General features: G+C 64.2%; 4 protein-coding genes across 4 annotated transcripts; 2 read left to right on the forward strand and 2 right to left on the reverse strand.

The window, feature by feature from the left end:
• The first annotated feature begins 2,084 nt into the window (after positions 1-2,084).
• Positions 2,085-12,546, forward strand: LOC137459838 (collagen alpha-4(VI) chain-like). Its single transcript, XM_068170540.1, has 32 exons — positions 2,085-2,156; positions 2,788-2,927; positions 3,761-4,080; positions 4,173-4,251; positions 4,338-4,486; positions 4,560-4,655; positions 5,463-5,516; positions 5,598-5,669; positions 5,762-5,788; positions 5,975-6,019; positions 6,110-6,163; positions 6,249-6,311; positions 6,396-6,461; positions 6,572-6,634; positions 6,723-6,755; positions 6,843-6,905; positions 6,986-7,048; positions 7,169-7,231; positions 7,316-7,378; positions 7,525-7,575; positions 7,707-7,742; positions 7,835-7,897; positions 7,971-8,033; positions 8,187-8,222; positions 8,431-8,467; positions 8,914-9,413; positions 10,200-10,299; positions 10,789-11,430; positions 11,525-11,622; positions 11,791-11,909; positions 12,006-12,047; positions 12,274-12,546. Exons 2-30 carry the CDS (start codon positions 2,858-2,860, stop codon positions 11,797-11,799), a joined length of 3,078 nt encoding a protein of 1,025 aa, XP_068026641.1. The 5' UTR covers positions 2,085-2,156; positions 2,788-2,857; the 3' UTR covers positions 11,800-11,909; positions 12,006-12,047; positions 12,274-12,546.
• Positions 12,547-14,587: 2,041 nt separating this feature from the next.
• Positions 14,588-18,951, reverse strand: LOC137459843 (surfactant protein C-like). Its single transcript, XM_068170549.1, has 5 exons — positions 18,886-18,951; positions 17,607-17,948; positions 16,590-16,700; positions 16,391-16,501; positions 14,588-15,847 (listed from the first exon to the last, which is right to left on the reverse strand). Exons 1-5 carry the CDS (start codon positions 18,916-18,918, stop codon positions 15,752-15,754), a joined length of 693 nt encoding a protein of 230 aa, XP_068026650.1. The 5' UTR covers positions 18,919-18,951; the 3' UTR covers positions 14,588-15,751.
• Positions 18,952-21,077: 2,126 nt separating this feature from the next.
• On the reverse strand, positions 21,078-23,562 carry SFTPC (surfactant protein C). The gene is made up of 5 exons (XM_068170552.1): positions 23,455-23,562; positions 23,197-23,343; positions 22,700-22,840; positions 22,515-22,625; positions 21,078-21,384 (listed from the first exon to the last, which is right to left on the reverse strand). The coding sequence occupies exons 1-5, from the start codon at positions 23,554-23,556 to the stop codon at positions 21,277-21,279; spliced, it is 609 nt and encodes a 202-aa protein (XP_068026653.1). The 5' UTR covers positions 23,557-23,562; the 3' UTR covers positions 21,078-21,276.
• Positions 23,563-23,839: 277 nt separating this feature from the next.
• Positions 23,840-26,689, forward strand: LGI3 (leucine rich repeat LGI family member 3; the record flags this gene model as incomplete). Its single annotated transcript, XM_068170553.1, has 4 exons — positions 23,840-24,034; positions 24,233-24,669; positions 25,621-25,692; positions 26,602-26,689. Coding segments are annotated over exons 2-4 (384 nt in total), but the record flags the coding sequence as incomplete, so codon positions are not given.
• Between the last annotated feature and the right edge of the window lie 6 nt (positions 26,690-26,695).

Consider the following 26,695-nt stretch of genomic DNA (forward strand, 5'->3'; position numbering starts at 1 on the left):
TCCCTTGTCCCCTCCCTGCAGCCTCCCTTGTCCCCTCCCCCCTGCAGCCTCCCTTGTCCCCTCCCTGCAGCCTCCCTTGTCCCCTCCCCCCTTGCAGCCTCCCTTGTCCCCCCCCTTGCAGCCTCCCTTGTCCCCCCCCTTGCAGCCTCCCTTGTCCCCTCCCTGCAGCCTCCCTTGTCCCCCCTTTGCAGCCTCCCTTGTCCCCCCCCTGCAGCCTCCCTTGTCCCCCCCCTGCAGCCTCCCTTGTCCCTCCCCCTGCAGCCTCCCTTGTCCCCTCCCTGCAGCCTCCCTTGTCCCCTCCCCCCTGCAGCCTCCCTTGTCCCCTCCCTGCAGCCTCCCTTGTCCCCTCCCCCCTTGCAGCCTCCCTTGTCGTCCATCCTTGCAGCCTCCCTTGTCCCCCCCCCGCAGCCTCCCTTGTCCCCTCCCTGCAGCCTCCCTTGTCCCCTCCCCCCTGCAGCCTCCCTTGTCCCCCCCCTGCAGCCTCCCTTGTCCCCCCCCCCTGCAGCCTCCCTTGTCGTCCCCCCCCTGCAGCCTCCCTTGTCCCCCCCCCTGCAGCCTCCCTTGTCCCCCCCCCCTGCAGCCTCCCTTGTCCCCTCCCTGCAGCCTCCCTTGTCCCCTCCCCCCTGCAGCCTCCCTTGTCCCCTCCACCCTGCAGCCTCCCTTGTCCCCCCCCCCTGCAGCCTCCCTTGTCCCCCCTTGCAGCCTCCCTTGTCGTCCCCCCCCTGCAGCCTCCCTTGTCCCCTCCCTGCAGCCTCCCTTGTCCCCTCCCCCCTGCAGCCTCCCTCCTGCCCATCCCAACTTTTCCCTGAGCCTGGAGGAATCCTCCTTGGCTGCTCCTCTCAGGCACTTTTCCTCCTCCCCCCTCCCTCCCTCCCTTCCCCCCCCCAGCAGCATCCTCTGGGCATTTCAAAACCTACCCCCAGGAAACCTTGCTGCTTTTGAGCAAAGAAAGAAACACCTCCCCCCCCTAGCCCCCCCGCCAAGAGCTGGTCCCCTTCTGCTTCCCCCCCACATCCCAGGGGTGGGCATGTGGGGAGCAGCCTCCTCCTCACCTCTCCCCAGCTCCTTGCTGGGCTCCTGTGGGACCCTTGGGTGCCTGGTGGAGCACAAGCTGGCCTTGGGGGGGGTGCGGGGGGAGGTTTCCTTCTCATCCCATCCTCTGCTGGGGAAGGATCTCTGAGGCTTTGAGCCCCCCACCCCACCCCAAGATGATGTAAAGCCACGATGGCAGGATCTGGCCACTGCTTTCCAGCCTGCTGCCTTCCCCTGTCCCACGGAGCCCTGTGCCAGGCTCTCACCACCCTCCTGGGGAAGAGCCTCTTCCTCACATCCCATCTGCATCTCCCCACTTCTAGTTCTGCTCCATCCCCCCCTCCCCAGTCCTATCCCTCCCTGACACCCTCACAAGTCCCTCCCCAGCTTTCCTGGAGCCTCCTGCAGATGCTGGAAGGCCACAATGAGGTCTCCTCAGAGCCCTGCAGCAGGCTGCCCAGAGGGGTTGTGGAGTCTCCTTCTACTGGAGACTTCCAGGACCCATCTGGATGTGTTCCTGTGTGACCTGTGCTGGAGTCTATGCTCCTTCTCCATCCTCCCTGCCCTCCCCCAGTCCTACCACTCCCTGACACCCTCACAAGTCCCTCCCCAGCTTTCTCGTGTGCATGGCCCCTGGTGGGACACCTCCCCCCTCCCCTGGCCATGCACAGGGCTGTCCTCACTCACCTGCCTCCCTGCTCCAGCCCCTCCTGGCTGCGAGGAGGAGCAGAGCCAGGGGCACCAGGAGGAGCTCCATGGCCCTGCTGGGAGGGCCACGACCATCCCCACCTCCCTCCCCTGCAGGTTCCCCCCCAGCTCCCTTAGCACCCAGGTCCCCCAAGCACCTCCACCTCCCTCCAGCCATCTCCTCCTGCCCTCGGGGTGGCAGGCTAGAGATGGGGAGATGCAAGAGCGAGCCCCATGGAGCTTGGGAGCCTCCTTGCCTGGCTTGCAGGCAGCTCCCACTGACGTGGTGGACATCTGATGTTTTTTCCTGAGCCCTGGAATAAATAACCCCCTGAAGGTCCTGCCTCCCACGCAGGCATCCAGCTCCTGCAGCCCGTGCTCAGCTGCAGCACCCAGCGCTGCCCGTGGAGCCCCACACCTCGGGAGGCACAGGGGAGGTAAGAAGGGGCTCCCCTCATCCCCAGGAAGCCACAGCCTGGGCTCCTGGTGGCCTCTGGGCCCTCTCTTTGCCGGTTCCCGATGGGCTCTGGGCTCTGATTGCCCTTCTCGGCTCTTGCTCCGGCCGTGGGCTGGGGGTGGGTTGTGTCCTGCTGGCTGGAGGGGGGGCAGGAACCAGGCAGGATGGGCAGGAGGGGCTCCTGGCCCCATCCTCAGCCCTTCCTCCCCTGTGGGACGGTGAGGGGCTGGCTGCTGGGCCAGCTCCCAAGAGCATCCCCAAACCCCTCTGGGAAGCTGCACCCCGGCAGCCCCCAGGCAGGGGCTGGGAGGTCGCTGGGCAGAGCAGCAGAGGTCAAACCCATCCCAAAGCCCTTCCAGGAGTGCTTCAGCTGCACCCCCACGTCCTGCCCCGTGTTGCCCCCCTGCCCAGCGCCCTCCCTGCAGCTCACCAAGAGCTCCGGGGGAGCAGCAGGCGCCCAGCGCCGTCTGCAGCTGGGCAGGATGAGGCCAGCGCTGGGCTCTGCTCCACGGTGGACCTGTCAGAAGTGATGGATGGAGGGCTGGAGGCAGCTCTGGGCCTCCCCGAGGCTGGTGGTTGCCTGGCCACAGCCCTGCCTTCACGCCTTGCAGCTGCAGAGCTCGGGGGGGGGGGAGCTGGCTCCCCGCTGGTGACCGTGGTCGTGGCCCTCCCAGCAGGGCCATGGAGCTCCTCCTGGTGCCCCTGGCTCTGCTCCTCCTCGCAGCCAGGAGGGGCTGGAGCAGGGAGGCAGGTGAGTGAGGGCAGCCCTGTGCATGGCCAGGGGAGGGGGGGAGGTGTCCCACCAGGGGCCATGCACACGAGAAAGCTGGGGAGGGACTTGTGAGGGTGTCAGGGAGTGGTAGGACTGGGGGAGGGCAGGGAGGATGGAGCAGGAGCATAGACTCCAGCACAGGTCACACAGGAACACATCCAGATGGGTCCTGGAAGTCTCCAGTAGAAGGAGACTCCACAACCCCTCTGGGCAGCCTGCTGCAGGGCTCTGAGGAGACCTCATTGTGGCCTTCCAGCATCTGCAGAGGGCTCCAAGGAAGCTGGGGAGGGACTTGTGAGGGTGTCAGGGAGGGATAGGAGTGGGGGGGATGGAGCAAAACTAGAAGTGGGGAGATTCAGACTGGATGTGAGGAAGAGGCTCTTCCCCATGAGGGTGGTAAGAAACTGGCACAGGCTGCCCAGGGAGGTGGTGGAAGCCTCCTGCCTGGAGGTGTTTGCAGCCAGGCTGGATGTGGCTGTGAGCAACCTGCTGTGGTGTGAGGTGTCCCTGCCCATGGCAGGAGGGTTGGAACTGGCTGAGCCTTGAGCTCCCTTCCAGCCCTGACAGCTCTGTGATTCTGTGCACGAGGGACTGCACTTAGATCACCTCTGGAGGTCCCTCCTGACCCACAGCATTCTGTGACTCTGTGTCCCTGTTGGGGGACACCACGCTGCAGCTGGGGTCCCACACATCCTGGCTGCTCCTCCATGCCAGGGAGGTGTCCCACCAGGGGCCATGCATGTCCCTGTTGGAGACACCAGGCTCCAGCTGGGGTCCCACACATCCTGGCTGCCTCTCCCTGCCCATCCCAGCAGGACCATGCACCCTCCACGCCCTGGTGGCTCTGGATGTCACTGACTACCAGCAGTCCAACCTCCAGCCCTACCTGGAGAGGATCCTAAGGGACCTGGCCCTGCTGAACCACCTCACCTGCAGCCCTCTGGAGCTGGGCATCACCCTGCAGAGCACCCAGCAGGATGGGAGCACCCTCTTCCAGGAGCAGCTGGTGGAGCCCTGGGTGGAGGTTCTGCGGCGCCTGGCCCAGGCGCACACCTTCCAGAGCTCCTACCTCAACCCCCCTGCCCTGCAGAGCTTCCTTGGCACCTTGGTAGAGCAAGAGGCCGATGCCAAGGTGAGCAGCGCTCTCCTGGCTCCCTGGGAGGCTGGAGGAGGTGCTGCTGGGTTGGCTGCTGCAGAGCCTGTTGCCTCCTGCCCCTCTCCCAGGCGCTGCTGCTGTTCACGGACGGGCTGGATGAGGAGGCAGGGAAGATGCAGGAGGTGGCAGCCTCGGCCCGGAGACAAGGTGAGGCTGGGTGGGGGAGGGCTGCTGGAGGCTGGAGGGGGCGCCCAGCACGACGTGGCAGCCTCAGGCACACCCCTGACCTCCAGGCAAGGCTGACCTGCTGCTGCTGGTGGGGGTGAACAACGGCTCGGGGCTGGGGGACCTGCGGCAGATGGAGTTCGGGAGGCAGCTGGGGAGTGGGCAGCAGCTTGCCCTGGACATGCCAGAGGCTGCTGGGCACCTGGCACAGGAGCTGGTGAGGAAAAGGCCACAGTGGGGGGCTGGAGGGGGTGTGCCCCACGGGCTCTGAGCAGGCATGTCACCCACAGCTGGCCCTGGCAGAGAGGACCTGCTGCCAGAGCTGTCCCTGCACCTGCGTGGGGCTGCCTGGACCACGAGGCCCTGCTGGCACCCCCGGGGGCAAGGTAAGGGCCTGGGGGAGCAGGGGGGGATGTGGGAGGGGTGCTTAGAGCTTTCCCTTCCCCAGCAGAGAGGCTGTTCCCCCAGGCCTCCCACCACTGCCCATCCCACCCTGCCCACCCCTCGCTGCTGAGCCCTGGGCTGTGCCCACCCTGATGGTGCTGCCAGGGTGCCCAAGCACTGAGCAAAGCAGGGCCAGGCTGAGGGTCAGGGGGTTGGGTGGGCAGGGGGAGGGTCTCACCGTGCAGCCCTGTGCTGCACACACAGCCCCAGAGCCCTGTCCCAGGGCCAAGAGGAGCTCTGGGAGCTGACCTCAAGCCCTTTCTCCATGAGCTGGGAAGGAGCTCAGCCATAGGATCAGAGGATGTTAGGGGTTGGAAGGGACCTTCAAAGGTCATCCAGTCCAACCCCCCTGCCAGAGCAGGAGCATAGAACCCAGCCCAGGGCACACAGGAACACATCCAGATGGGGCTGGGAAGGCTCCAGAGAAGGAGACTCCACAACCTCTCTGGGCAGCCTGCTCCAGGCCTCTGGGACCCTCACAGAGCAGAAGTTCCTCCTCCTGTGGAGATGGAACCTCCTGTGCTGCAGCTTCCATCCACTGCCCCTTGTCCTGTCCCAGGGTGCAGCTGAGCAGAGCCTGGCCCTGGCCCCTCCCTCCTGACCCCCAGCCCCCAGAGATTTACAGACATTGGTTAAATCCTCTCTGAGACTTCTCTCCTCCACACTGCTCCCACTCTGGGCTCCATCCCCAGGCTGGGGTGGGGGCTGGGGGCTTTTTGGCTTCTGCTCCTAAGGTCTCTCTGTCTTAGGGGGTGACAGGCAGCCAGGGACGTGCTGGAGATGAAGGAGAGCATGGACACAGCGTGAGTTGGCCACGGGGTGGCCCTGGGGGTCGAGGAGACCTCCAGCCCGACCTGATGTCTCCTCTCCCCTCCTGAGCACAGGGGGAGCAGGGGCCACGAGGGCTCCGTGGCAGCCGAGGGGTGCAGGGCTGCCCAGGACAGTGTGGACCCAAGGTGAGGGCTTGTGCCAACCTGGGCTGACCCCCCCACACCTCCCAGCCTGGGTGCCCACCGCTGCCCAGCTGCTCTCCTCTGTCTCCCTGCAGGGCTCCGTGGGTCACCCTGGGGAGCAGGTATGGGACTGAGCCTGCAGGTGCTGGCCGAGGCCACCGACGGCTGGAGGCTGAGGGAAGAAAGGACCTGGGGGTGGTCCTGGTGGATGGAAGGGAAGGGTGGGATGGGCTGGGGCGAAGCTGGGGGCATGGCTGTGCCACCCTGCTGCTGTGCCTCCTGGCATCAGCCTGTCACCCCCCTTGAAGGGAGCTCCTGGAGACGCCGGCGTGGACGGTGTGGACGGGGAGCAGGTGAGCTGTGCAGCAGGGCCGTGCCAGCTGCTGCCACCACCCCTCCAGCCTGGCACAGGCATGGTGCCAGCCTCTTCTTTTGCCCCCCAGGGCGAAGCAGGGGCCCCTGGGCACCCCGGGGAGAAGGGGTCCCTGGGCAGGCAGGTAGGACACAGCTGAGCCTTGCCCCGGAGCTGCCTCCTCCTGCCGCCACCCAGCTGCTAAATTCCTTCTCCTGCCTTCACCCCAGGGGCAGAAAGGCTCCCGGGGTGCCCCGGGAGACAAAGGACCCCCAGGGCTTTGTGGTGAGGGGGTGAGTAATGGGCTGGCAGCCCTGGGGTTCCGTGGGGGGAGGGGGTGCTGGGGGGCTCGCTGAGCCCCATCTCTGTTTCTTCAGGGGTCACCTGGCAGGACCAGCCCCGAGAGCGGAGTGCCAGGGTGGAGAGGAGATGGAGGGCCCCAGGTAAGGGCTGGCAGGGGACAGGGCCATGCTTGGGGTGGCAGTGATGGAGCAGCTGCTCAGCAGGAGATGAGGCCCAAGCAGGAGCTCTGCTTCCCTCCCATGGTCTGCAGGGAGACCCCGGCCAGGATGGTCCCCCAGGGCCACCAGGAGCAGCAGGTCCCCCTGCTCACCCGGTAGGTGCCAGGGCAGGGGGGGCACTGCTGTGCACCCTGAGCATCCCAGTGCCATGAGCCCCCCAGCTGATGGCTCTTGCCTTCACAGACCTCGTGCCAGAAAGGGCAGAAGGGAGCACAGGTAGGGCTGGCAGCGCCCACGGGCACTGGGGGCTGTGTGCCCTGGGGATAGGGACACTGAAGCCTGAGCTGTCCTGTCCCTACCCAGGGCACTCATGGCAACCGTGGCACCTCTGGCCCCGAGGGACAGAAGGGCTATGAAGGAGCCCAGGTGAGGCCAGGGCAGAGCCTTGCTGGCACCAGGACCCCCAAGTGGGCATCCCCACGTCCCCCTTTGCTCCCCCTTTGCAGGGTCTGCCAGGACCACGGGGGACAGTGGGTGTCTCTGGCCAGCCAGGCAGCAGAGGACCTCGGGTACTGCCCTCCCTCCCCGTGCTGGGGTCGTGGGTGGGTGCTGCTGGGCACCCCCCGAGCTGGTGGCCGCGCAGGTGGGTGCCCAGCAGCACCCTTGAGCCACCTTTGCCTTTCACCCAGGGGCTGCCTGGAGCTGAAGGCTCCCAGGGAGCAGCTGGCCCAGCTGGTCCCAAAGGTGACAAGGTGAGCAAGGCCAGCAGGTGGCATTTCACAGCCCCCACACTCCCCCCCAGCCCTCTGCACCCCCAGCCCCACTTTCTCTTCCAGGGGCAAGCAGGAGCCGAGGGCTTGAAGGGCAGCGTGGGACCCCAGGGACCCAAAGGTGACCTGGTAAGGCTGTGCCCCCCGGGGTGGGTCCCCATCCTGCCTGGGGACGCTGCAGCAGGGAAGGGCATGGGCAAGCCCCGGCCAGGGAAGCTGGGGGGGTTTGTGTAGGTCCTACAGTAACCCACGCCGGGCTTTTTCCTCCTTGCCAGGGTGAGGTCGGCTGTGCCCGGAGAGGTGCCCCAGGCAGCAAGGGTGCCAAGGTGCCAGCAGCACGCAGCAGGGCTGGGCATGGGTGGGATGAGCCTGGTGGGGGCAGAGCTCGGGGGGGGGCCTGCCGGCGGGGTTGGTGTCCTGGTGTCGCTCACTCGTGCTGCTGCCCTCCCCCTCCCAGGGTGCTCGGGGGCTGCCAGGATACCCCGGGGCTCAGGTGAGTGCTGGGAGCGGGGGGCATGGGCCGAGGGGTGATGGTCAGGGTGGGGTTGGTTGGCTTCTTCTGGCTCTGTCTTTGTGTCCCCCCAGGGTGATGGGGGTGAGAGAGGAGCCCCGGGGGACCAGGGGCCACGCGGGCTGCCGGGGCGCAGGGTGAGTACGGTGCATGCCCTGCCCGGGTCAGCCGGTGGTGCCCCCTCCCCTCAGCATCCCGGGGCTTTTCCAGGGTGATCCCGGGAGCAGGGGAGAAGCTGGTGGCCCCGGCAGCGTGGGACCCCCAGGAGAGATGGTGATTCGCTAGGGATTCCCTTGTCGCCCTGCCACGTTTCTGCCTGCAGCCCCCCGCCCCCCGCCCCGGGGGGCAGGAGTGGGCGGGCAGTGAGCCTTGCTCAGGTTTCCTCTTCATCTCCCTCCCTCCCTCCCTCCCTTCCTGCTGCTCCAGGGTCCAAAAGGATCACCAGGAACTGCCCCCTCCACGGTATGGGATGCTGGTGGTCGACTGGTTGGGGATGGGGGGAACTCAGCCCTGAGGGGTGGCCTTGGGGGGCAACCAGGAGCTCGGTGACCACCTGCGCCCACCTCCCACCACCCCCCCCCCAACCCCCCCCCCCATCGCCCAGCAAAGCCTTCCTGGGGAGAGCTGGGCAGGAGACCTGGGACTGACCTCGCTTGGTGCATCCCTGCAGCCCTGTGAGCTCAAGGACTTCATCCACAGGAGCTGTGGTGAGAACCTGGGACAGCGCTGGGGGGTGGCAGGGAGGGGACAGGGACAGGCACAGGCTGGCTGTGGGGGGCACAAAGGGTGGCTGGGTGGTAGGGACAGGTGGCTGGGTGGTGGGGACACGGCTTAGGGCTGCACCCGCAGAGGTGGCTGGGTGGGCACAGGTCCCACCAGCAGGGGTTGGCAGGGAGGGGGCAGGGACAGGCTGGCTGTGGGGTGCAGGGTAGAGGGGACAAAGGGGTGGCTGGGTGGTGGGGACAGGGGGCTGGGTGTTGGGGACAGGTGGCTGGGTGGTGGGGACACGGCTTAGGGCTGCACCCGCAGAGGTGGCTGGGTGGGCGCAGGTCCCACCAGCAGGGGGCTGGCAGGGAGGGGACAGGGACAGGCTGGGCACAGGTCCCCCCAGCAGTGGGCTGGCACCCCCTGAGCAGCACCCACCCCTCGGCAGCCACCACCTCTCCCTCCTGCCCGCTCTACCCCACCGAGCTGGTGCTGGCGCTGGAGTCCTCCTCCACGGTGTCCCCAGCCCTCTTCTCCCGCATGAAGGAGCTGCTGGCTCTGCTGCTGCGGGACCTGCAGGTCTCCCCCGCGGGCTGCCCGGCGGGGGCTCGGGTGGCCATGGTGGCCTACGGGGCCACCACCACCTCCCTGCTGCGTGCCGGGGAGGTGGGCAGCAGGGCCGGGCTGCTGGCTCGGCTCCGCCGCCTCTCGCCCACCCGCTCCGCCCGGCGGGGCCGGCTGGCTGCCGCCCTGAGCTTCGTGGGGCAGCACACCCTCAAGAGGGTCCGGCCGGCCATCCTGGGCAGGAAGGTGGTCATCTTGGTCACCAGCGGCCAGAAGCAGGACCTGGAGGGCATCGAGGAGGTTGCCCTGCAGTACGAAGCTCTGGGGATCGTGCCGGCGGTGCTCACCTTCCGCCCCCTGCCCGAGGTGCTGAAGGCTTTCCAGGTGAGCTCCCCCGCGGGGCTCGGTGGCTGCTCAGCTCGGTCCTTCAGTGGCCTCCAAGCATCACCGAGCGGCTTGGCTTTGCAGAAGCCTGGGAATGTGGAGGCGTTGAGGTTGGGGAAGGTCTTCAAGGCCATAGAGTTGTGGTGGTTAATGCTGGGGAGGCTGGGGGTGGAATTTCAACCCACCACAGGAGTCCAAGCCTTGGCCCAGCACTGCCAGGGCACCACCAAACCCTGGCCCTCAGCACCACATCTCCAGGGCTTTCAAACCCCTCCAGGGATGGAGGCTTCACCACTGCCCTGAGCAGCCTGAGCCAGGCCTGGACAGCCCTCCGGGGGGGGAAGAAATTGCTCCTCATGGCCAACCTGAGCCCTGCCCTGGGGCAACTTGAGGCCATTTCTTTTTGTCCTACCAAGGCTTGTGGGTGTAAAGCAAGGGGGAGGCAAGGTTTGGGGTGGGGGGGATGGAGACTCCACCAATGGCCTGGGCAGCCTGGGTCAAACCTGGACAGCCCTCTGGGGTGGGGAGGGGAAAAATTGCTTCCTCATGGCCAACCTGAGCCCTTCTCTGGGGCAAACTGAGGCCATTTCCTCTTGTGCCATCCCTCACCCCGTGGGAGACTCTTCCACTTCAACTCCAAGCCAGCTGGGGAGCTGACTTGTGGCACCACCACCAAGCCCTCTCAGCAGCAGGTGCCAAGCACACAGAGCTCTCCCAGGTGGCTCCACCTCGTGCCATGGAGCACTGCAGGCTGTAGGTTGTGCCTTTGCCTCCCCCCACCCCCAGGTCAACAACCTCTTCCGAGTGGTCCAGCTGCCCCTGGCAGAGCCGGGCAGGGATGAGGAGGTGCTGAGGGAGTCTGTGCTGCCCTGCGTCCTCTGCTTCGGTAGGCAGCCCTGGGGTGCCCCCCAGGGTTGGGTGCCCAGCAGGGATGTGTGCCCCACAGGGTTGGGTGCCCAGCAGGGATGTGTGCCCCCCAGGGTTGGGTGCCCCCCAGGGATGTGTGCCCCACAGGGTTGGGTGCCCACCAGGATTTAGTACCCACCAAGGCTGTGTGCCCATCAGGGTTGAGTGCTCACTAGGAATGGGTGCCCACCAGGATTTAGTAGCCACCAGGGATTTAGTAGCCACCAGGGATGGGTGCCCACCAAGGATGGGTGCCCACCAGGATTTGGTAGCCATCAGGGATGAGTGCCCAACAGGATTGGGTGCCCACCAGGGACAGGTGGTCACCAAGGATGGGTGCCCACCAGGATTTAGTGCCCACCAGGGATGAGTGCCCATTAGGATTGGGTGCCCACCAGGGACGGGTGCCCACCAGAGTTGGGTGCCCACCAGGGACGGGGCTCAGCTTCCATCTCTCCTCACCCCCCAGACCTCTGCCACCCCGGGGGCTGCCCCTCAGCCACGCCTGACCTGCTGGGCTTGGACTTGGCCTTCGTGGTGGACAACGCAGCCCCGGCGATGCCAGCGGCGAGGCTGCAGGCCGTCGGGGAGCTCTGCCAGCACCTCCTGGCACAGCTGGCAGGGCCACATCCTGCCCAGAACAGCACCCGCATGGCCCTGGTGCTGACGGCTCCCTCCACCCCGGGGCAGGGTCTGGCCGAGATCCCCTTTGGGCCTCCCAGCTCCGGGCAGCAGCTCCGGGAGCAGCTTCTGCTGGCGCTGGTGCCCAGGGTGGCCTCAGCACCCCTGGGTGGCACAGTGGCATGGGCCCTCCAGCACGTCTTCCCTCGGAGCTCTGCCAACCGCCTCCGTCTCCTCCTGGTGGTGGGGCCAGGGACCGCGGCCCCGTGGGATGGGGAAGCCCAGAAGGCTCTGGAAGCCTTCTCCCAGTGTGAGGACCTGGGGGTCTTGGTGGTCTCCTTGGGGCGAGCAGGGACGGAGCGAGCAGAGGTGGCGGTGCCCGGGGTGCTGCCAGCCTGGAGGTACCATGCCCTGCGCCTGGGCACCGTCCACCCTCCCGAGCTGGGCTACGTGGAGAGGGCAGCGCTGGGCTTCCTCAGGAGGCTGCAGGGTGAGCAGGCTGGGGTGGTCCTGGGGGGCTGGAGCCCCCTCCCCCTCTGCTCCAGCTGCCCTCCCCCCACATCTCCTTGCTGGCGTCTCTGCAGCACAGAGCAGCCAGCGCCCCCCCCGCCCCGGGCTGCCCCCAGGAGCTGCTCCCCACCAGCACTGGCACCGGTGGCACCTCCTCGGGGACCCCTGGGCGGTGAGTGAGTGGCACCAGGGCCACCCCCTGCCTGCCCATCCCTTGGTCCCCCCCACGACAGCAGCTGGGGGGGGGGGGGGCTGAGGGGTGCATCTCCTCTTCCTGGGGGTGAGGTCCAGCGCCCCCAGCACGTACTGGGGGAGGCTTTGCTCTGCTTTCTCCCCCCAGGAGCCCTGAGGTCCCTGCTGTGCCCCACACCAGGATGCCCACAGCACCCCTGGCCCGGAGGGCTGCAGCCATCCCTGGACCGTGCCCCCTGGACAAGGACCATGCCTGCATGGAGCTGGGTAGGGGAGGATGGGCATCCCACCAGGGACTGGGGGCATAGTGTGCCCCTAGCCTGGGCAGGGGGCATGGCTGAGGTTTTGGTGCCATCTTGTTAGGTCCTGCTGGAGCTGCTGAGGGTGAGAGGAACGTGAGGAAGGGTGAGGAGCATGTGAGGGGGGCTGAGTGGGTTTGGGGGGGTTGGGCAGGGAGCAGGGGGTGGTGCTGGTGCCAGGGGGGCAGGCAGGGCTGGCAGCTTGCACAGGCTGGGGCCTGGGGTCTAATTCCTGACGTGCAACCACGCCAAGAGCTCTCCATGCCACCTGCCTGGCATGAGGCACCCTGCTGCTCTTTCTCTCCCAAGTGATGGCACCTGCAATTGTTTAGGTGGGAAGAGATCTCCAAGGTCGCTGGATCCAGCCCTTCACCCAGCACTGCCAGAGCACCACTGAGCCATGGCCCTCAGCACCACATCTCCACAGCTCTGAAACCCCTCCAGGGAGGGAGAGGACTCCACCACTGCCCTGGGCAGCCTGGGTCAAACCTTGACAACCCTCCAGGGGGGAAGAAATTGTTCCTCATGGCCATCCTGAACCTCCCCTGGGGCAACCTGAGGCCAGTTCCTTTGTTTCTTGGGAGAAGAGATCAACCTCGACCTGCCTCCAGCCTCCTTTCATGCAGTTGTAGAGAGCCAGGGGGTCTCCCCTCAGCCTCCTTTCCTCCAGGCTGAACAGCCCCAAGTCCCTCACCTGCTCCTCAGAGGTTCTCCAGACCCTTCCCCAGCTTGGCTGCCCTTCCCTGGACCCTCTCCAGCCCCTCACTGTCCTCCTTGAAGGGAAGGAAATGCTCCTGCAGGAGCTGGGAGCTGGACGAAGCCACAGGCCTGCCCCCCACGAAGGGCACAGCCCCACCCTGCACCCAGCTGCCGTGGGCTGACCACCCCCACACTGAGCTGCAGGTTGTTGCCCCCCCACCCAGCACCCCAACCCCCAGCACCCAGGGGAGGTGCAGGAAAAGCTTCTCCTGGCTGCAGGAATGATTGCACAAGGAGCAGGAGGTCCTGCCAGGCTTCTGGCAGCTCAGCTTCAGCTGCTCCATCACGCTGGGGGGGGGGGGTGGGGCTCGTGGTGGTGGGGGAAGGTGGAGCTGGTGCTGAGCCCTTGCCAAACTCATCACCCCCCCTGCCCAGGGTGAATGCTGGTGGCAGTCGATAAAGCTCACACCTGGGTCCTCCTGGGGGGGTGGGGGAGCGATGCAGCTGAGCTGGGGGTGGGAGCCCCCAGAGTGACAAACAACAACCTTCAGGAGGTCCTGGCTGGGTGCCCCAGGCCCTGTCCAGCTGCAGCTGCAGCATCCCCGGGGCAAAGGGCAGAGCTCCCCGGGCGCAGCGGGGGCCGGATCCGGGAGCGGGGGCGGAGGGAAGGAGGATGTGGTGCTGGGGGTGGGGCCTGGGCTGGCTGGGAGGGGGCTGTGGCTGCTCCCTGATCCCCACTCCCCGCCCTGCGTGGTGGGGGGAGCCCCTCCATGGCCCTGGGCTGGCAGCCCCCTCCTAATAATCACCCTAGTAATGACATCAACCCCCTAATAATCATCCTAATTATCGATATCAACCCCCTAATAATCATCCTAATAACGATATTGTTAGCCCCCTCCTAATAATGATCCTAATATTGATATTAACCCCCAATAATCACCCTAATTATTGATATTAGCCCCCTAATAATCATCCTAATAATGATATTAACTCCTAATAATGATCCTAATCATTAGCCCCTAATCATGATCTTAATAATATTATTAACCCCTCCTATTAATGATCTAATTATTGATATTAACCCCAAATAATCACCCTAATTATTGATATTAGCCCCCTAATAATGATCCTAATAATGATATTAACTCCTAATAATCATCCTAATTATTAGCCCCCCCAATAATGATCCTAACAATATTATTTATCCCTCCTAATAATGATCCTAATTATTGATATTAACCCCCTAATAATCATCCTAATTATTGATATTAGCCCCCTAATAATCATCCTAATAATGATATTAACTCCTAATAATCATCCTAATTATTAGCCCCCCAATAATGATCTTAATAATATTATTAACCCCTCCTAATAATGATCTAATTATTGATATTAACCCCCTAATAATCATCCTAGGGCAGTGTCTGGTGGCCCTGCCTGGATCCAGCCCTCCCAGCCCCAGGGCAGTGTCTGGTAGCCCTGCCTGGATCCTGCCCCCAGCCCCAGGGTAGTGTCTGGTGGCCCTGCCTGGCTCCTGCCCCCAGGCTCAGGGCAGTGTCTGGTGGCCCTGCCTGGCTCCTGCCCCCAGGCTCAGGGCAGTGTCTGGTGGCCCTGCCTGGCTCCTGCCCCCAGCCCCAGGGCAGTCTCTGGTGGCCCTGCCTGGCTCCTGCCCCCAGCCCCAGGGCAGTCTCTGGTGGCCCTGCCTGGATCCTGCCCCCAGGCTCAGCTCCCATCCCTGCTTTCCCCTCCTGCCTTCCTCCCCTTCAGCAGCATGGATCCGGTTTTCTTGCCAGCCTGGGCTCCAGCAGGGCTGGGTGGGAGCCATGCCCTGGTCCCTGGGGGGCTCTGGGGGAGGTTCCTCGCTTATTCCCAAGCCTAAAGCTCTGCTCAGGGCCCCACGTTCCAGATTTAAGGATAAAAAAACCCCAAAGCCAGGCAGGAGCAAAGGAGTGGGAGAGAGAATTTTCTGTCTTTACATTTCATGATTTGGGTTTGGTTTAAGCTCATTTTTGCACCCAAGTTTGGCAAAGCTGAGAAGACTTTAAGTGAGAAACCAACACCTCCAGCACACCCCCCACCCCCAACCCAGCCCAACACAACTCAACCCACCCCAACCCAACCAACTAAACCCAAACCAACTAAACCCAAACCAATTCAACCCAACCAAACCCAACCCAACTCAACCCATCCAACCCATCCCACCCTAACATAACCCAAGCCAACTCAGCCCAACACAACCCACCTCAACCCAACCTAACCTAACCCATCTCAGTTCAACCCATCTCAACCCACACCCAACTCAACCCAACTCAATCCAACCCAACTCAACCCAACCCAACTCACTGAACTCACCCAACTCAACCCAACTCAACCCAACCCAACTCACCCAACTCAACCCAACCCAACCCATCTGAACCCAACCCAACCCAATTCAACCCAACTCAACCCAACCCAACTCAACCCAACTCACCCAACCCAACCCAGCTCACCCAACCCAACTCACCCCAACTCACCCAACCCAACCCAGCTCACCCAACCCAACTCACCCCAACTCACCCAACCCAACTCACCCCAACTCACCCAACCCAACCCAGCTCACCCAACCCAACTCACCCCAACTCACCCCAACCCAATTCAACCCAACCCAACTCACTCAACCCAACCCAACTCAACCCAACCCAATTGAACTCAACCCAACCCAATTGAACTCAACCCAACCCACCCAACTCAACCCAACCCAGCGCACCCAACCCAACTCAACGCAACCCAACCCAACTCAACCCAACCTCATGTTTGCAGCAGGGATGCAACACCACACACCAAAATCAAGCTCCCCCCCTCCAGTGCCAACCTCCACAAGCTCACAAGCCCCTTCTCAGCCCCCTGGCACCCCTTGGACCCTGGCAGATCCTAAAGTCAGGCAGCTGCCCAGTTGCAGTGGTGGTGGTGAAGCTCCTGGAGGCATGAAGGGGTTGTGGCAGCATCGTGTGGGCTGGGATGTTGCAAGGCAAATCAGGTGCTGTGAGGGGGTGTTGGTGGAGGGGGAGGTCCCCTTGCCCTCTTTGCCCACCCCTGTGGGCAGCAGGACCCTTTCACCCTCAGCCAGCAAGGCTAAGCCCAGTAGATGGGGAGGGTGGCACAGAGGATGTTGGTTGTGGTGCCCAGGAGGGAGCGATCGGCCAAGGGCATGGCCAGTGTCTTCTCAGCCTGGTGGTGGGAGAGGAGGGAAAGTGAGGCAGAAGCAGCATGAGGCTGCACCCCAAATCTTCATCATGCCCAGGGCATTGCCAGGTGCCCCTTACAGAGCCATAGAATCCTTCAGGTGGGAAATGCCCTCCAGGATCACCCAGTCCAACCTTCAACCCAGCCCCACCATGGCCACCAAACCCTGGCCCCAAGTGCCATGGCCACAGGTTTCTGGAACACCCCCAGGGCTGGGGACTCCACCACCCCCCTGGGCAGCCTGTGCCAACCCCTGCCCACTCTGGCAGTCAAGAAATTGTTCCTCATCTCCAACCTACACCTCCCCTGGAGCAGCTTGAAGCCATTTCCTCTCGTCCTATCACCTCTTACTAGAAGCCCAACCCTCACCTGGCTCCAACCTCTCATCAGGGAGCTGCAGAGAAGCCAGAAGGTTTCCCCTCAGCCTCCTTTTCTCCAGGCTTAACACCCTCCCAGGTCCCTCAGCTGCTCCCTGTTCTCCAGACCCCTCAGCCCCTGCCCTGTCCTGCTCCCAGCAGCAGTTCTTACCTGCCGGCGCTGGAAGGTCTCGGCGATGGTGTCCAGCCCTGGGATGTTGTCCTTGTCCAGAGGGGTGATGTAGCAGGAGGGCTGGAGCTGGGATCTGTAGCTTGCCAGCAGCTGCTTGCAGACAGATCCTCATCACCCCTGGGTCTCATCACCCCCACCCCTGCCCCAACCTTCCCCTCCCCACCATGGCCCCACTTACGTTCTTGTAGTCGTAGATGACCGTGGCTGGGTTCCCATCCTCACCATCCAGGTAGAAAGTGGCCACATCCTCTTCCCAGCCTGGCCCTCTCCACATCCCCATCCTCAGCACCTGGTGGAGCATGGGGGAAGGAACTCACTGCCTGGGACACTCCCCTCCCTGGGGGGGGGTGAGGGTGGACCCTGCTTGGGGCCAGCTCTGAAGCGTGGTGAGGGTTGGAGTCAGTTCCAGTCGGTGGTTGGCCACCAGTGGTGTCCCCAGGGCTCAGTCCTGGGACCAGCTCTGTTCAGTGCCTTTGTCAAAGGTCTAGAGGAGGGCATCAGAGCATCCTCAGTCACTCTGCAGATGACACTAGGCTGGGTGGCAGTGGTGATCTGCTGGAGGGTTGGAGGCTCTGCAGAGGGAATCAGCAGGAGCAGGACAGGGATTGTGCCCCTGGAGTGGGCACTGCTGAGGCCACATCTTGGGTGTTGGGTTCAGTTCTGGGCTCCTCACCCCAGGAAGGGCATTGAGGAGCTGGAGCAGGGCCAGAGAAGGGCAACCAAGCTGGGGAAGGGTCTGGAGAACAAGGGATGGGAAGGAGCAGCTGAGGGAGCTGGGGGTAGAGCCCCCAGAAGCCTCCAGGTGAGCCTGGAGAAGAGAAGGCTGAGGGGAGACCTTCTGGGTCTCTCCCAACTCCCTGCCAGGAGGCTGGAGCCAGGTGGGGCTTGGTCTCTTCTCCCAAAGAACAGGACAAGAGGAAATGTCCTCAAGCTGCCCCAGGGCAGGTTCAAGTTGACCATGGGGAACAATTTTATCCCCTTGAGGGTGATCAAGACCTGGCCCAGGAGGCTGCCTAGGGCAGTGTTGGAGTCCCCATCCCTGGAGGTGTTTCAGAGCCCTGCAGATGTGCTGCTGGGGGCCAGGGCTTGGTGGTGCCCTGGGGCAGCGCCGGGCTGAGGCTTGGCCTCCACCACCCCAAAGCTCTTTCCTGACCCACTTCCAGCACTCTCCTCCTCCTCCCACCACCTTACTCACAGCATCAGAGTGCTCCTGGCCCACGTGCAGCCACATCAGCAGGGCACCCACGATGATGACCACCAGCAGGGCCACCACCACCACCGTGATCAGCAGGCAGCTGAGGTGGCGGCAGCTGAGCAGCTTGCGGGGCAGGTAGCAGAGCAGGCGAGGGACGAAGCATAGAGCTCTCTTCAGGCAGGAGCAGCCAGGGCAGCCGTGGCAGCCTGGGCACTTGGGGCACTTGCAGCAGCTGGGCAGGCAGCACTTGGCGCAGCAGCTGGCACAGGGCAGGCAGCACTTGGTGCAGCAGGTGGCACAGGGCAGGCAGCAGCCGGTGCCACAGCAGCCCTGGTCTGACTCCTGCGGGCATGGGAAGGGTGGAAAACCAGGCTGAGGAGGAGGGAGGTGGGAGCTGAGGGATGGAGGAGGCATCCCAAATTCCCCTCCTCCTCCTCCTCAATTCCCCTCTTCCTCCTCCTCCTCCTCCTCCTCCTCCTCTCCCAGCATGAGAGCTCTTGTCTGGCTCCTATGGGCATGGGAAGGGTGGAAAACCAGGCTGAGAAGGAGGGAGGTGGGAGCTGAGGGATGGAGGAGCCATCCCCAATTCCCCTCCTCCTCCTCCTCAATTCCCCTCTTCCTCCTCCTCCTCCTCCTCCTCCTCCTCTCCCAGCATGAGAGCTCTTGTCTGGCTCCTGCGGGCATGGGAAGGGTGGAAAACCAGGCTGAGAAGGAGGGAGGTGGGAGCTGAGGGATGGAGGAGGCATCCCAAATTCCCCTCCTCCTCCTCCTCAATTCCCCTCTTCCTCCTCGTCCTCAATTCCCCTCCTCCTCCTCCTCCTCCTCAATTCCCCTCTTCCTCCTCCTCCTCCTCCTCCTCTCCCAGGATGAGAGCCCTTGTCTGGTTCCTATGGGCATGGGAAAGGTGGAAAACCAGGCTGAGAAGGAGGGAGGAGGGAGCTGAGGGGTGGAGAAGGCATCCCCAATTCCCCTCCTCCTCCTCAATTCCCCTCCTCCTCCTTCTCCTCCTCCTCCCCCAGGATAAGATCCCTTGTCTGGCTCCTATGGGCATGGGAAAGGTGGAAAACCAAGCTGAGAAGGAAGGAGATGAGAGCTGAGGGATGGAGGAGGCATCCCCAATTCCCCTCCTCCTCCTCAAGCTCTGAGGATGCAGCACCCCAGGGGTTCCTCCTCCACCTCACCTGCACTGGTGCCTTACTGGGCTGAGCTGGACTAAGCCCTGTGCTGAGTGGTGCTGCTGGGCACCCCCGAGGTGACTCTACAGGTCACAGAGACTCACCAGAGGCTCTTCAACCACCACTTGCTTCTCCATGGCTGCCTCCTCCTCCTCCTCCTCCTGCCAGCCTGGGCTGCCCAGCAGCTGCTGGCCCTGTGGGTTTTATACTGGGATGGGGAACTGGGTGGCCCTTTGTGAGTGGGCTGCTGGCACTGCTGTGCAGGCAGGCGTGGGTGTGGAAGCCTCTTGACTTGTGTTTGTCCATCTCCTCCTCCAGGGCTGCATTCCCTTGGGAACCTGCTGCTCAAGAGGCTCTGAGGACACTTGTCCCCAAGCACAGGGAGCTCTCTGAAGGTCCAGAGCGAGGTGCTGGGGCCAAAACAAACCTTCCTGCCCGGGCTGGAGCTGCCCCCCGAGGTGGAGCATCCGGCCATGGGCAAGGCAAGACCTGGCTCCGGACCCACGGCCCTTGGGCAACCTGAGCTGCTGGAGGTGGGCAAAGTGCAAACAGAACATCAAAGCTGCCTCACAGACCGCAAGGTTGGGGTGGCAGTGAGGTGACCAGGGAGTGGGGACGTGTCCCTGGCCCGTGGGCAGCCTGGGTGCTCCACAGCAGTGGTGCTGAGGGTGCTCTGGCAGCGGCAGGGCTCAGGCTGCTGGTGCTGGGGCTCTCCAGGCTGCCCGTGGTGAGGCTTTGCTGGGGGTGAGGTGGGTCCCAAATCTGGTGTGGTGCAATCAGGACAGCCTGGACCTGTGGGCCAGGTCCTTTCCAGCCACCTCTGGGGCCCCTCCTTGACCCTTTGGCCCCCAGACTCTTGCAGCTGGGTGTGAGGCTGCAGGGCTGCACCCTGCTACCTCTGTCCCAAGACGTCAAGGAGCACAGGAGACCCTCAAGTGCTTCCTGGATGTTTGTTCCCCATCACCATGTACAAGAGAGGGCTGTGGGGGCCCTCACCACCTTCCTGGGCTGTGCACACCCTCCTTGACCCTGCTCTTTGCCAGGGTGACACTGGGTGATGGCATTTTGGGGTGCAGAGATGCCAGCCCCCACGGTGCCAGGTGCCAAGGGGCATTTTGGCCTCCTGTTGCCAGCAGAGCATCAGCTTCCTCCTGGAGCTGGGACCTTTCCTTGATGTCCTTGGTGGTGGTCACAGGGACAACTTGGAGGCAGCACCCATGGCAAGGTGAAGTCATGCTGCCCAGCACTGCTGTGAGCCTGGCTCGGGGGCTTGGCTCCTCCTGGGGTCTCTTCTCTCCGCCCCCCAGCTCCATTCTCTGGTGCAGGGCTCAGATGTCCCCTGCCCAGGGTGCTCCTGGCTGCTTTGGGGCAGAGGAGCTGGAGCTGCTGGGCATGGGGCTGCACCAGGGATGGAGGGGAGCTGGAGCAAGGGGATGATGGTGCTTGTGGATCTCCTTCTCTCATCAGGGGCAAGATGTTCCCCTGGCCCTGTGGGCATGAGGAGGGGATGGGGATGGAGAGATCCCCTAGAGGAGTGGCTGCTCCTCTGCTGGGCTGGGTGGTCCTTGCAGTGGGCACAGGAAGGATGGAGTCATGGAATGCAGTGCTTCAGGTTGGAAGAGACCTTTCAGGTCGTGGAGTCCAATCCTTAATCCAGCACCACCAAACCCTGGCCCTCAGCACCACATCTCCAGGGCTCTGAAACCCCTCCAGGGCTGGGGACTCCACCACTGGCCCTGGGCAGCCTGGGCCAGGCCTGGACAACCCTCAAGGGACAGAAATTGTCCCAACCTAAACCTCCCCTGGGGCAACTTGAGGCCATTTCTTCTTGCCCTATCACTTCCTCCTTGGGAGAAGAACCCAACCCCCACCTGCCTCCAGCCTCCCTTCAGGGAGCTGCAGAGAGCAATGAGGTCTCCCTCAGCCTCCTCTTCTCCAGGCTCAACCCCCCCCCGCCAGCTCCCTCAGCTGCTCCTCCCCAGCCCTGTTCTCCAGACCCTTCCCCAGCTTGGTTGCCCCTCTCTGGCCCTGCTCCAGCCCCACAATGTCCTTCTGGGAGTGAGGAGCCCGAGACTCAACCCAGGATTCATAGAACTGTCAGGGTTGGAAGGGACCTCAAGGCTCATCCAGTTCCATCCCCCCCTGCCACGGGCAGACCTCACTCTAGATCAGGTATCTGAGTTGCACCTCCCCATGCCAGGCCCCTCAGGGGGACACCCCTGGGGGGCACGGATGCCACCTCCCCCCTGGCACCTTGGGAAGGGCCATTTTGGCTGGCACAGAGAGGAGGAGGAGAGCAGGGCCACAGAGGCTTTACTTTGCAGACAGAAGCAGGAATCCCAAAGCAAATCCCATTGGATTTATTCTTGGAAGTGCCCTGGGAAAGCCACAGCACTGAGCTGGGGGGTGGGAGGTCGGGGGGGTGGCTTCTCCTGGGCCACAAGCAGGACAAGGCTGGGGAGCAGGAGAGGAGCAGGCCAGGAGCCCAGGCAGGGCTATGCCCAGTAGACAGGGACGGTGCTGCAGAGGATGTTCACCGTGGTGCCCAGGATGGAGCGGTCGGCCAAGGGCATGGCACTGCCCCCAGTGCCCTTCAGCTCAGCCTGCAGGAGGGAAAAACAAGGGGGGGGGAGGGGGGGGCTGCCATCCCTGGGAGGATGCCCCCCAGGGGAAGCCCAGCAGCCCCACACCTAGAGCCCAGGGTGCAGGAGCTGGCTTGGGGGGTGGGGTGTCTAAGCAAGGAGGGCATCCAAGCAAGGGGGGCATCTAAGGTGGGCATCTAAGCAAGGAGGGCATCTAAACAATGTGGGCATCTAAGCAAAGGGGGCATCTAAGCAGGGAGGGCATGAGATCAAGGTGGGCATCTAAGCAAGGAGGGCATCTAAGGTGGGCATCTAAGCAAGGAGGACATCTAAGCAAGGGGAGCATCTAAGCAAGGAGGGCATGAGAGCAAGAAGGGCATGAGATCAAGGGGGCATCTAAGCAAGGAGGGCATCTAAGGTGGGCATCTAAGCAAGGAGGGCATGTAAGCAAGGAAGGCATCTAAGGTGGGTATCTAAGCAAGGAGGGCATGAGAGCAAGGAGGGCATGAGATCAATGGGGCATCTAAGCAAGGTGGGCATCTAAGGTGGGCATCTAAGTAAGGGGGGCATCTAAGCAAGGGGGGCATCTAAGGTGGGCATCTAAGTAAGGGGGGCATCTAAGCAAGGGGGGCATGAGAGCAAGGGGAGCATCTAAGCAAGGTGGGCATCTAAGCAAGGAGGGCATGAGAGCAAGGTGGGCATCTAAGGTGGGCATCTAAGCAAGGAGGGCATCTAAGCAAGGGGGGCATGAGAGCAAGGGGGGCATCTAAGCAAGGAGGGCATCTAAGCAAGGAGGGCATCTAAGCAAAGGGGGCATCTAAGCAAGGAGTGCATGAGATCAAGGGGGCATCTAAGCAAGGAGGGCATCTAAGGTGGGCATCTAAGTAAGGAGGGCATCTAAGCAAGGAGGGCATCTAAGCAAGTGGGGCATCTAAGGTGGGCATCTAAGCAAGGAGGGCATCTAAGCAAGGGGGGCATCTAAGTAAGGAGGGCATGAGAGCAAGGAGGGCATGAGATCAAGGGGGCATCTAAGCAAGGAGGGCATCTAAGGTGGGCATCTAAGTAAGGAGGGCATCTAAGCAAGGAGGGCATGAGAGCAAGAGGGGCATCCACTGAAAGGGGGGCATCTGGGCAAGGCGGGCAGCAGTCACCTGCCGGCGCTGGAAGGTCTGGGTGACGGAGTCCAGCCCTGGGATGTTGTCCTTGTCCACGTGGGTGATGTAGCAGGCGTGGTGCTGCCAGGACCTGTAGCCCACCAGCAGCTGTGGGCAGACAGAGCTCAGGGTCAGCTCAGCCTTGCCCCCAGGGCTGGCACCCCCTGGCTGTCCCCTCTCACCTTGCTGTAGTCGTAGACCACCATGGCCGTGGCGTTGTGCCCATCCCGCACCGAGAATGTCCCTGTCCTCTCCCCCTGCCTCATGGAGAGGTGCTGGGGGGTCCCTTCTGCATCCAGCCCGTGGATGGTCATCTGCAGCACCTGCCGGGGGAGGGGGTCAGGGATCTGGGGGCTCTAAACCTCAGCCCTGCCCAAAGCCATCTCCAGAGCTGCTGGCACCGTGGTGCCCTCCCTGCACCCCTCCAGCCCTGTCCCAAAGCCATCTCCAGAGCTGCTGGCACCGTGGTGCCCTCCCTGCAAACCTTCCAGCCCCTTCCCCAAGCCATCTCCAGAGCTGCTGGCACCGTGGTGCCCTCCCTGCAAACCCTCCAGCCCCTTCTCCAAGCCATCTCCAGAGCCGGTGGCACCGTGGTGCCCTCCCTGTACCCCTCCAGCCCCGTCCCAAAGCCGTCCGCAGAGCTGCTGGCACCGTGGTGCCCCCCCCGGTGCCTCCTCACCGTCTCGGTGTGCGTCTCGGTGATGTGCAGCCCCAGGAGGAGGAAGGCGACGATGACCACCAGGTGGATGAGCACCACCACCACCGCCAGCAGGAGGCACTTGAGCTGGTGAGGGATGCCAGGCAGGTGGGGGGCGGCCGTGTACCTCTGCGGGACACAAAGTGGGGGGGAGGCACCCAGCTGAGCAGCTGGCATGGGGCTGAGCACCAGCTGCCTTGCCCAGCCCCACGGCAGCTGCCCAGGCTGGGTGCTCCTTACCGGAGGTGCTTCCTCTATCAGTGCCTCTTTGGAGCTGGCATCCATCCTGCCCTCCCTCGCTGAGTGCCTCCTGTCCCTCTGCCAGCTGCAGCTGGGGGGCATTTATAGGGTCCCGGGCGGGCTGGCAGGTGGCTGGGGGCCACCCCAGATGCCAAGGTGCCACTTGTGCTCTGTTTGCTGAGCTTGGAGTGGAGGTGGGGAGGGGGAAGTGAACTCCCCTGAGGGCTTTCTTCCCAGCAGGGTGGAGGGGTGCCAAGGCAAACAGCGGGCACCACCCTCCACACCCAGCCGCGGGCTCTGCTCAAGGACCCAGCACCCTCAGCGTGCGTCCCCAGGGGTCCTTGCTGCCCGGGGCATGGCAGCTGTGCCCCCTCCTCCCTCCCCAGCATGGAGCAAGGGCTGGCTGGGCTCATTGTTGGCTGGCAACCCCGTGCCAGGGACGGGATGGACGGGTGGGAGTGGTGCCCAGTGCCTCCTGGCAGGCCAGGCTGGGAGCTGGCGAGGGCAGCACTGCAGCAACGGGCAGCAGGGTGAAGCCCTGGGGTGGGAGAACCGTGGCTGGCATCACCTCTGCAGCTGGGTAACCCTTCTGTCCCCCCAGCCCAGGGCACCCCTAAAGCACCCAGCGCCCTGTGGGCACCTTCCCTGGCATGCAGCTGTGCCGCTGCACGCCCAGGCGCTGGCACAGGGACGCTCTGGCTGTCACTCAGCTGCATCCCTGCCTCCATCCCTCCCTCCCACCCCTCCCCTCCCTCCCCTCCCTCCCTCCTTCCCGCAGCACAGGACCACGATGCGCTGCAGAGCAGCCGCTCAGGCTCCGGCAGCCTCAGCTGCCACCCTCTCAGCCCCTCCACGCTGAAACCTCCTGGGAAGGAGAGGAAGAGGAGGAGAGGAAGAAGAAGAGGAGGGGAAGAGGCTTTGCTGGACCCCCCCGGGCGCAGCAGGAGAGGGATCAGCTCCAGGAGACTGAGAGCAGACCTAGGCCAGAGGGATGGAGCTGCAGCGCGGAAGGAAGATGCCACGGGGTCAGCTCTCTGCTCTCCTCCTCCTCCTCCTCCTCTTCCTCACCTTGGCCTGTTTCTGGCTGCCAGCTGAAGGGCGGAGGCCCCCCCGGCCACCTCCTTGCCCCCCCAGTTGCTCCTGCACCAGGGACACAGCCTTCTGTGTGGACTCCAAGGCTGTGCCCAGGAACCTGCCCCCCGAGGTCATCTCGCTGTGAGTGCCCAGGCGCCGCGGTGGGGATGGGCATGGGATGGGCACGGGGTCACGTCCCCAGGGTGCAGGGCTGGCAGAGTGGCTGCCCCGGGGTGCCAGGGACAAGCTCTTTCTCTGTGCTGCATGGGGGACTGGGGGGTATGGGTAAATGTGTGGCAGGGTGGGGTGAGGGCATGCAGGGCTCTCCTGGGGGGAGGGAAGGAGGGGTCTGGGGGACACCCAGGGGCTGGTGCCCATGCCCTGCTGTCCTGTGGTGGTGGCAGGGGATGGGGGACACCCAGGGGCTGGTGCCCATGCCCTGCTGTCCTGTGGTGGTGGCAGGGGTCTGGGGGACCCGCAGGGGCTGGTGCCCATGCCCTGCTGTCCTGTGGTGGTGGCAGGGGTCTGGGGGACCTCCAGGGGCTGGTGCCCATGCCCTGCTGTCCTGTGGTGGTGGCAGGGGACTGAGGGACCCCCAGGGGCTGGTGCCCATGTCCTGCTGTCCTGTGGTGGTGGCAGGGGACGGGGGGACCCCCAGGGGCTGGTGCCCATGCCCTGCTGTCCTGCAGTGCTGGCACAGGCAGCCATCCACCAGCGAGGGCTGCAGTGACCTTGGGGACCAGAGCCCCAAGGGGACAGGGCTGGTGGGTCCCTGGGGACACGGGGGGGACACTGGGGCTCTGTGCCCGGTGTCAGCTGCGCTGTCAGTGTCCCCACACCCACCCAGGCCACTGGCACCGCAGGGCACGGGCACCTGGGGGGGGGGGTGGGGGTGGCAACCCCAGGGGCTGCTCTGTCCTTTGTCCCCTCTGTGCCACCCCCCAGCAGGCAGAACTGTTGGGGGGGTGGGGGGGTGGGCACCGTCTCCCTGCCCAGCGCCCCGAGCAGGCAGTGGCAGGCGGGAGGCGCCAGCGGGGGGCGGCACTGGGGGGCGCTGGGGGGCAGAGGCCTGAGGCTGGCTCTCGCCGGCAGGACGCTGGTGAACGCAGCCTTCACCGAGATCCGGGAGGCAGCCTTCGCCCACATCCCCTCCCTGCAGTTCCTGTACGTGAGCTGTGCCAGCAGCTGGGCACCCCCTGCCCCCTGCCCATCCCGTGCAGCCAGCCCAGCCCCCCGTGCCCATCCTGCCCAACCGGCCTGGTGCCCTCCGTGTCCATCCTGCCCAACCGGCCTGGTGCCCTCTCTGCCCATCCTCCCCAACCGGCCTGGTGCCCCCCGTGCCCATCCTGCCCAACCAGCCTGCTGTCCCCCGTGCCCATCCTGCCCAACCAGCCAGGTGCCCTCTGTGCCCATCCTGCTGCCCCCCGTGCCCATCCTACCCAATCAGCCTGGTGCCCCCCATGCCCATCCTGCCCAACCGGCCTGGTGCCCTCTCTACCCATCCTGCCCAACCAGCCTGCTGTCCCCCGTGCCCATCCTGCCCAACCAGCCAGGTGCCCTCTGTGCCCATCCTGCTGCCCCCCGTGCCCATCCTACCCAATCAGCCTGGTGCCCCCCCATGCCCATCCTGCCCAACCAGCCTGGTGCCCTCTGTGCCCATCCCGCTGCCCCCCGTGCCCATCCTGCCCAACCGGCCTGCTGCCCCCCGTGCCCATCCTGCCCAACCAGCCTGGTGCCCTCTGTGCCCATCCTGCCCAACTGGCCTGGTGCCCTCTGTGCCCATCCTGCTGCCCCCCGTGCCCATCCTGCCCAACCAGCCTGGTGCCCCCCATGCCCACCCTGCCCAACCAGCCTAGTGCCCTCTCTGTCTATCCTGCCCAACCAGCCTGATGCCCTCTGTGCCCATCCTGGTGCCCCCATGCCCATCCTGCCCAACTGTCTCAGTGGCCCCCATTCCCATCCCGTCCAGCTATCTTGGTGCCCTCCCTATCCCCATCCTGCCCAACCCTCTTGGTGCCCCCTGTGCCCATCTTGCCCACCCCCAGCCCTGAGACCTCTCCCCTCTCTCTGCAGCCTCCTCAACTCCAACAAGTTCACCCTGCTGGGGGACAACTCCTTCGCTGGCCTCTCACACCTGCAGTACCTGTGCGTGCCAGGGGGACGTGGG

The sequence above is a fragment of the Melanerpes formicivorus genome, unplaced genomic scaffold (genome assembly GCF_026170545.1).
Source record: "Melanerpes formicivorus ecotype bairdi unplaced genomic scaffold, bMelFor1.0.p_v2 SCAF_424, whole genome shotgun sequence".
In the NCBI taxonomy this organism is placed as follows: domain Eukaryota; kingdom Metazoa; phylum Chordata; class Aves; order Piciformes; family Picidae; genus Melanerpes; species Melanerpes formicivorus.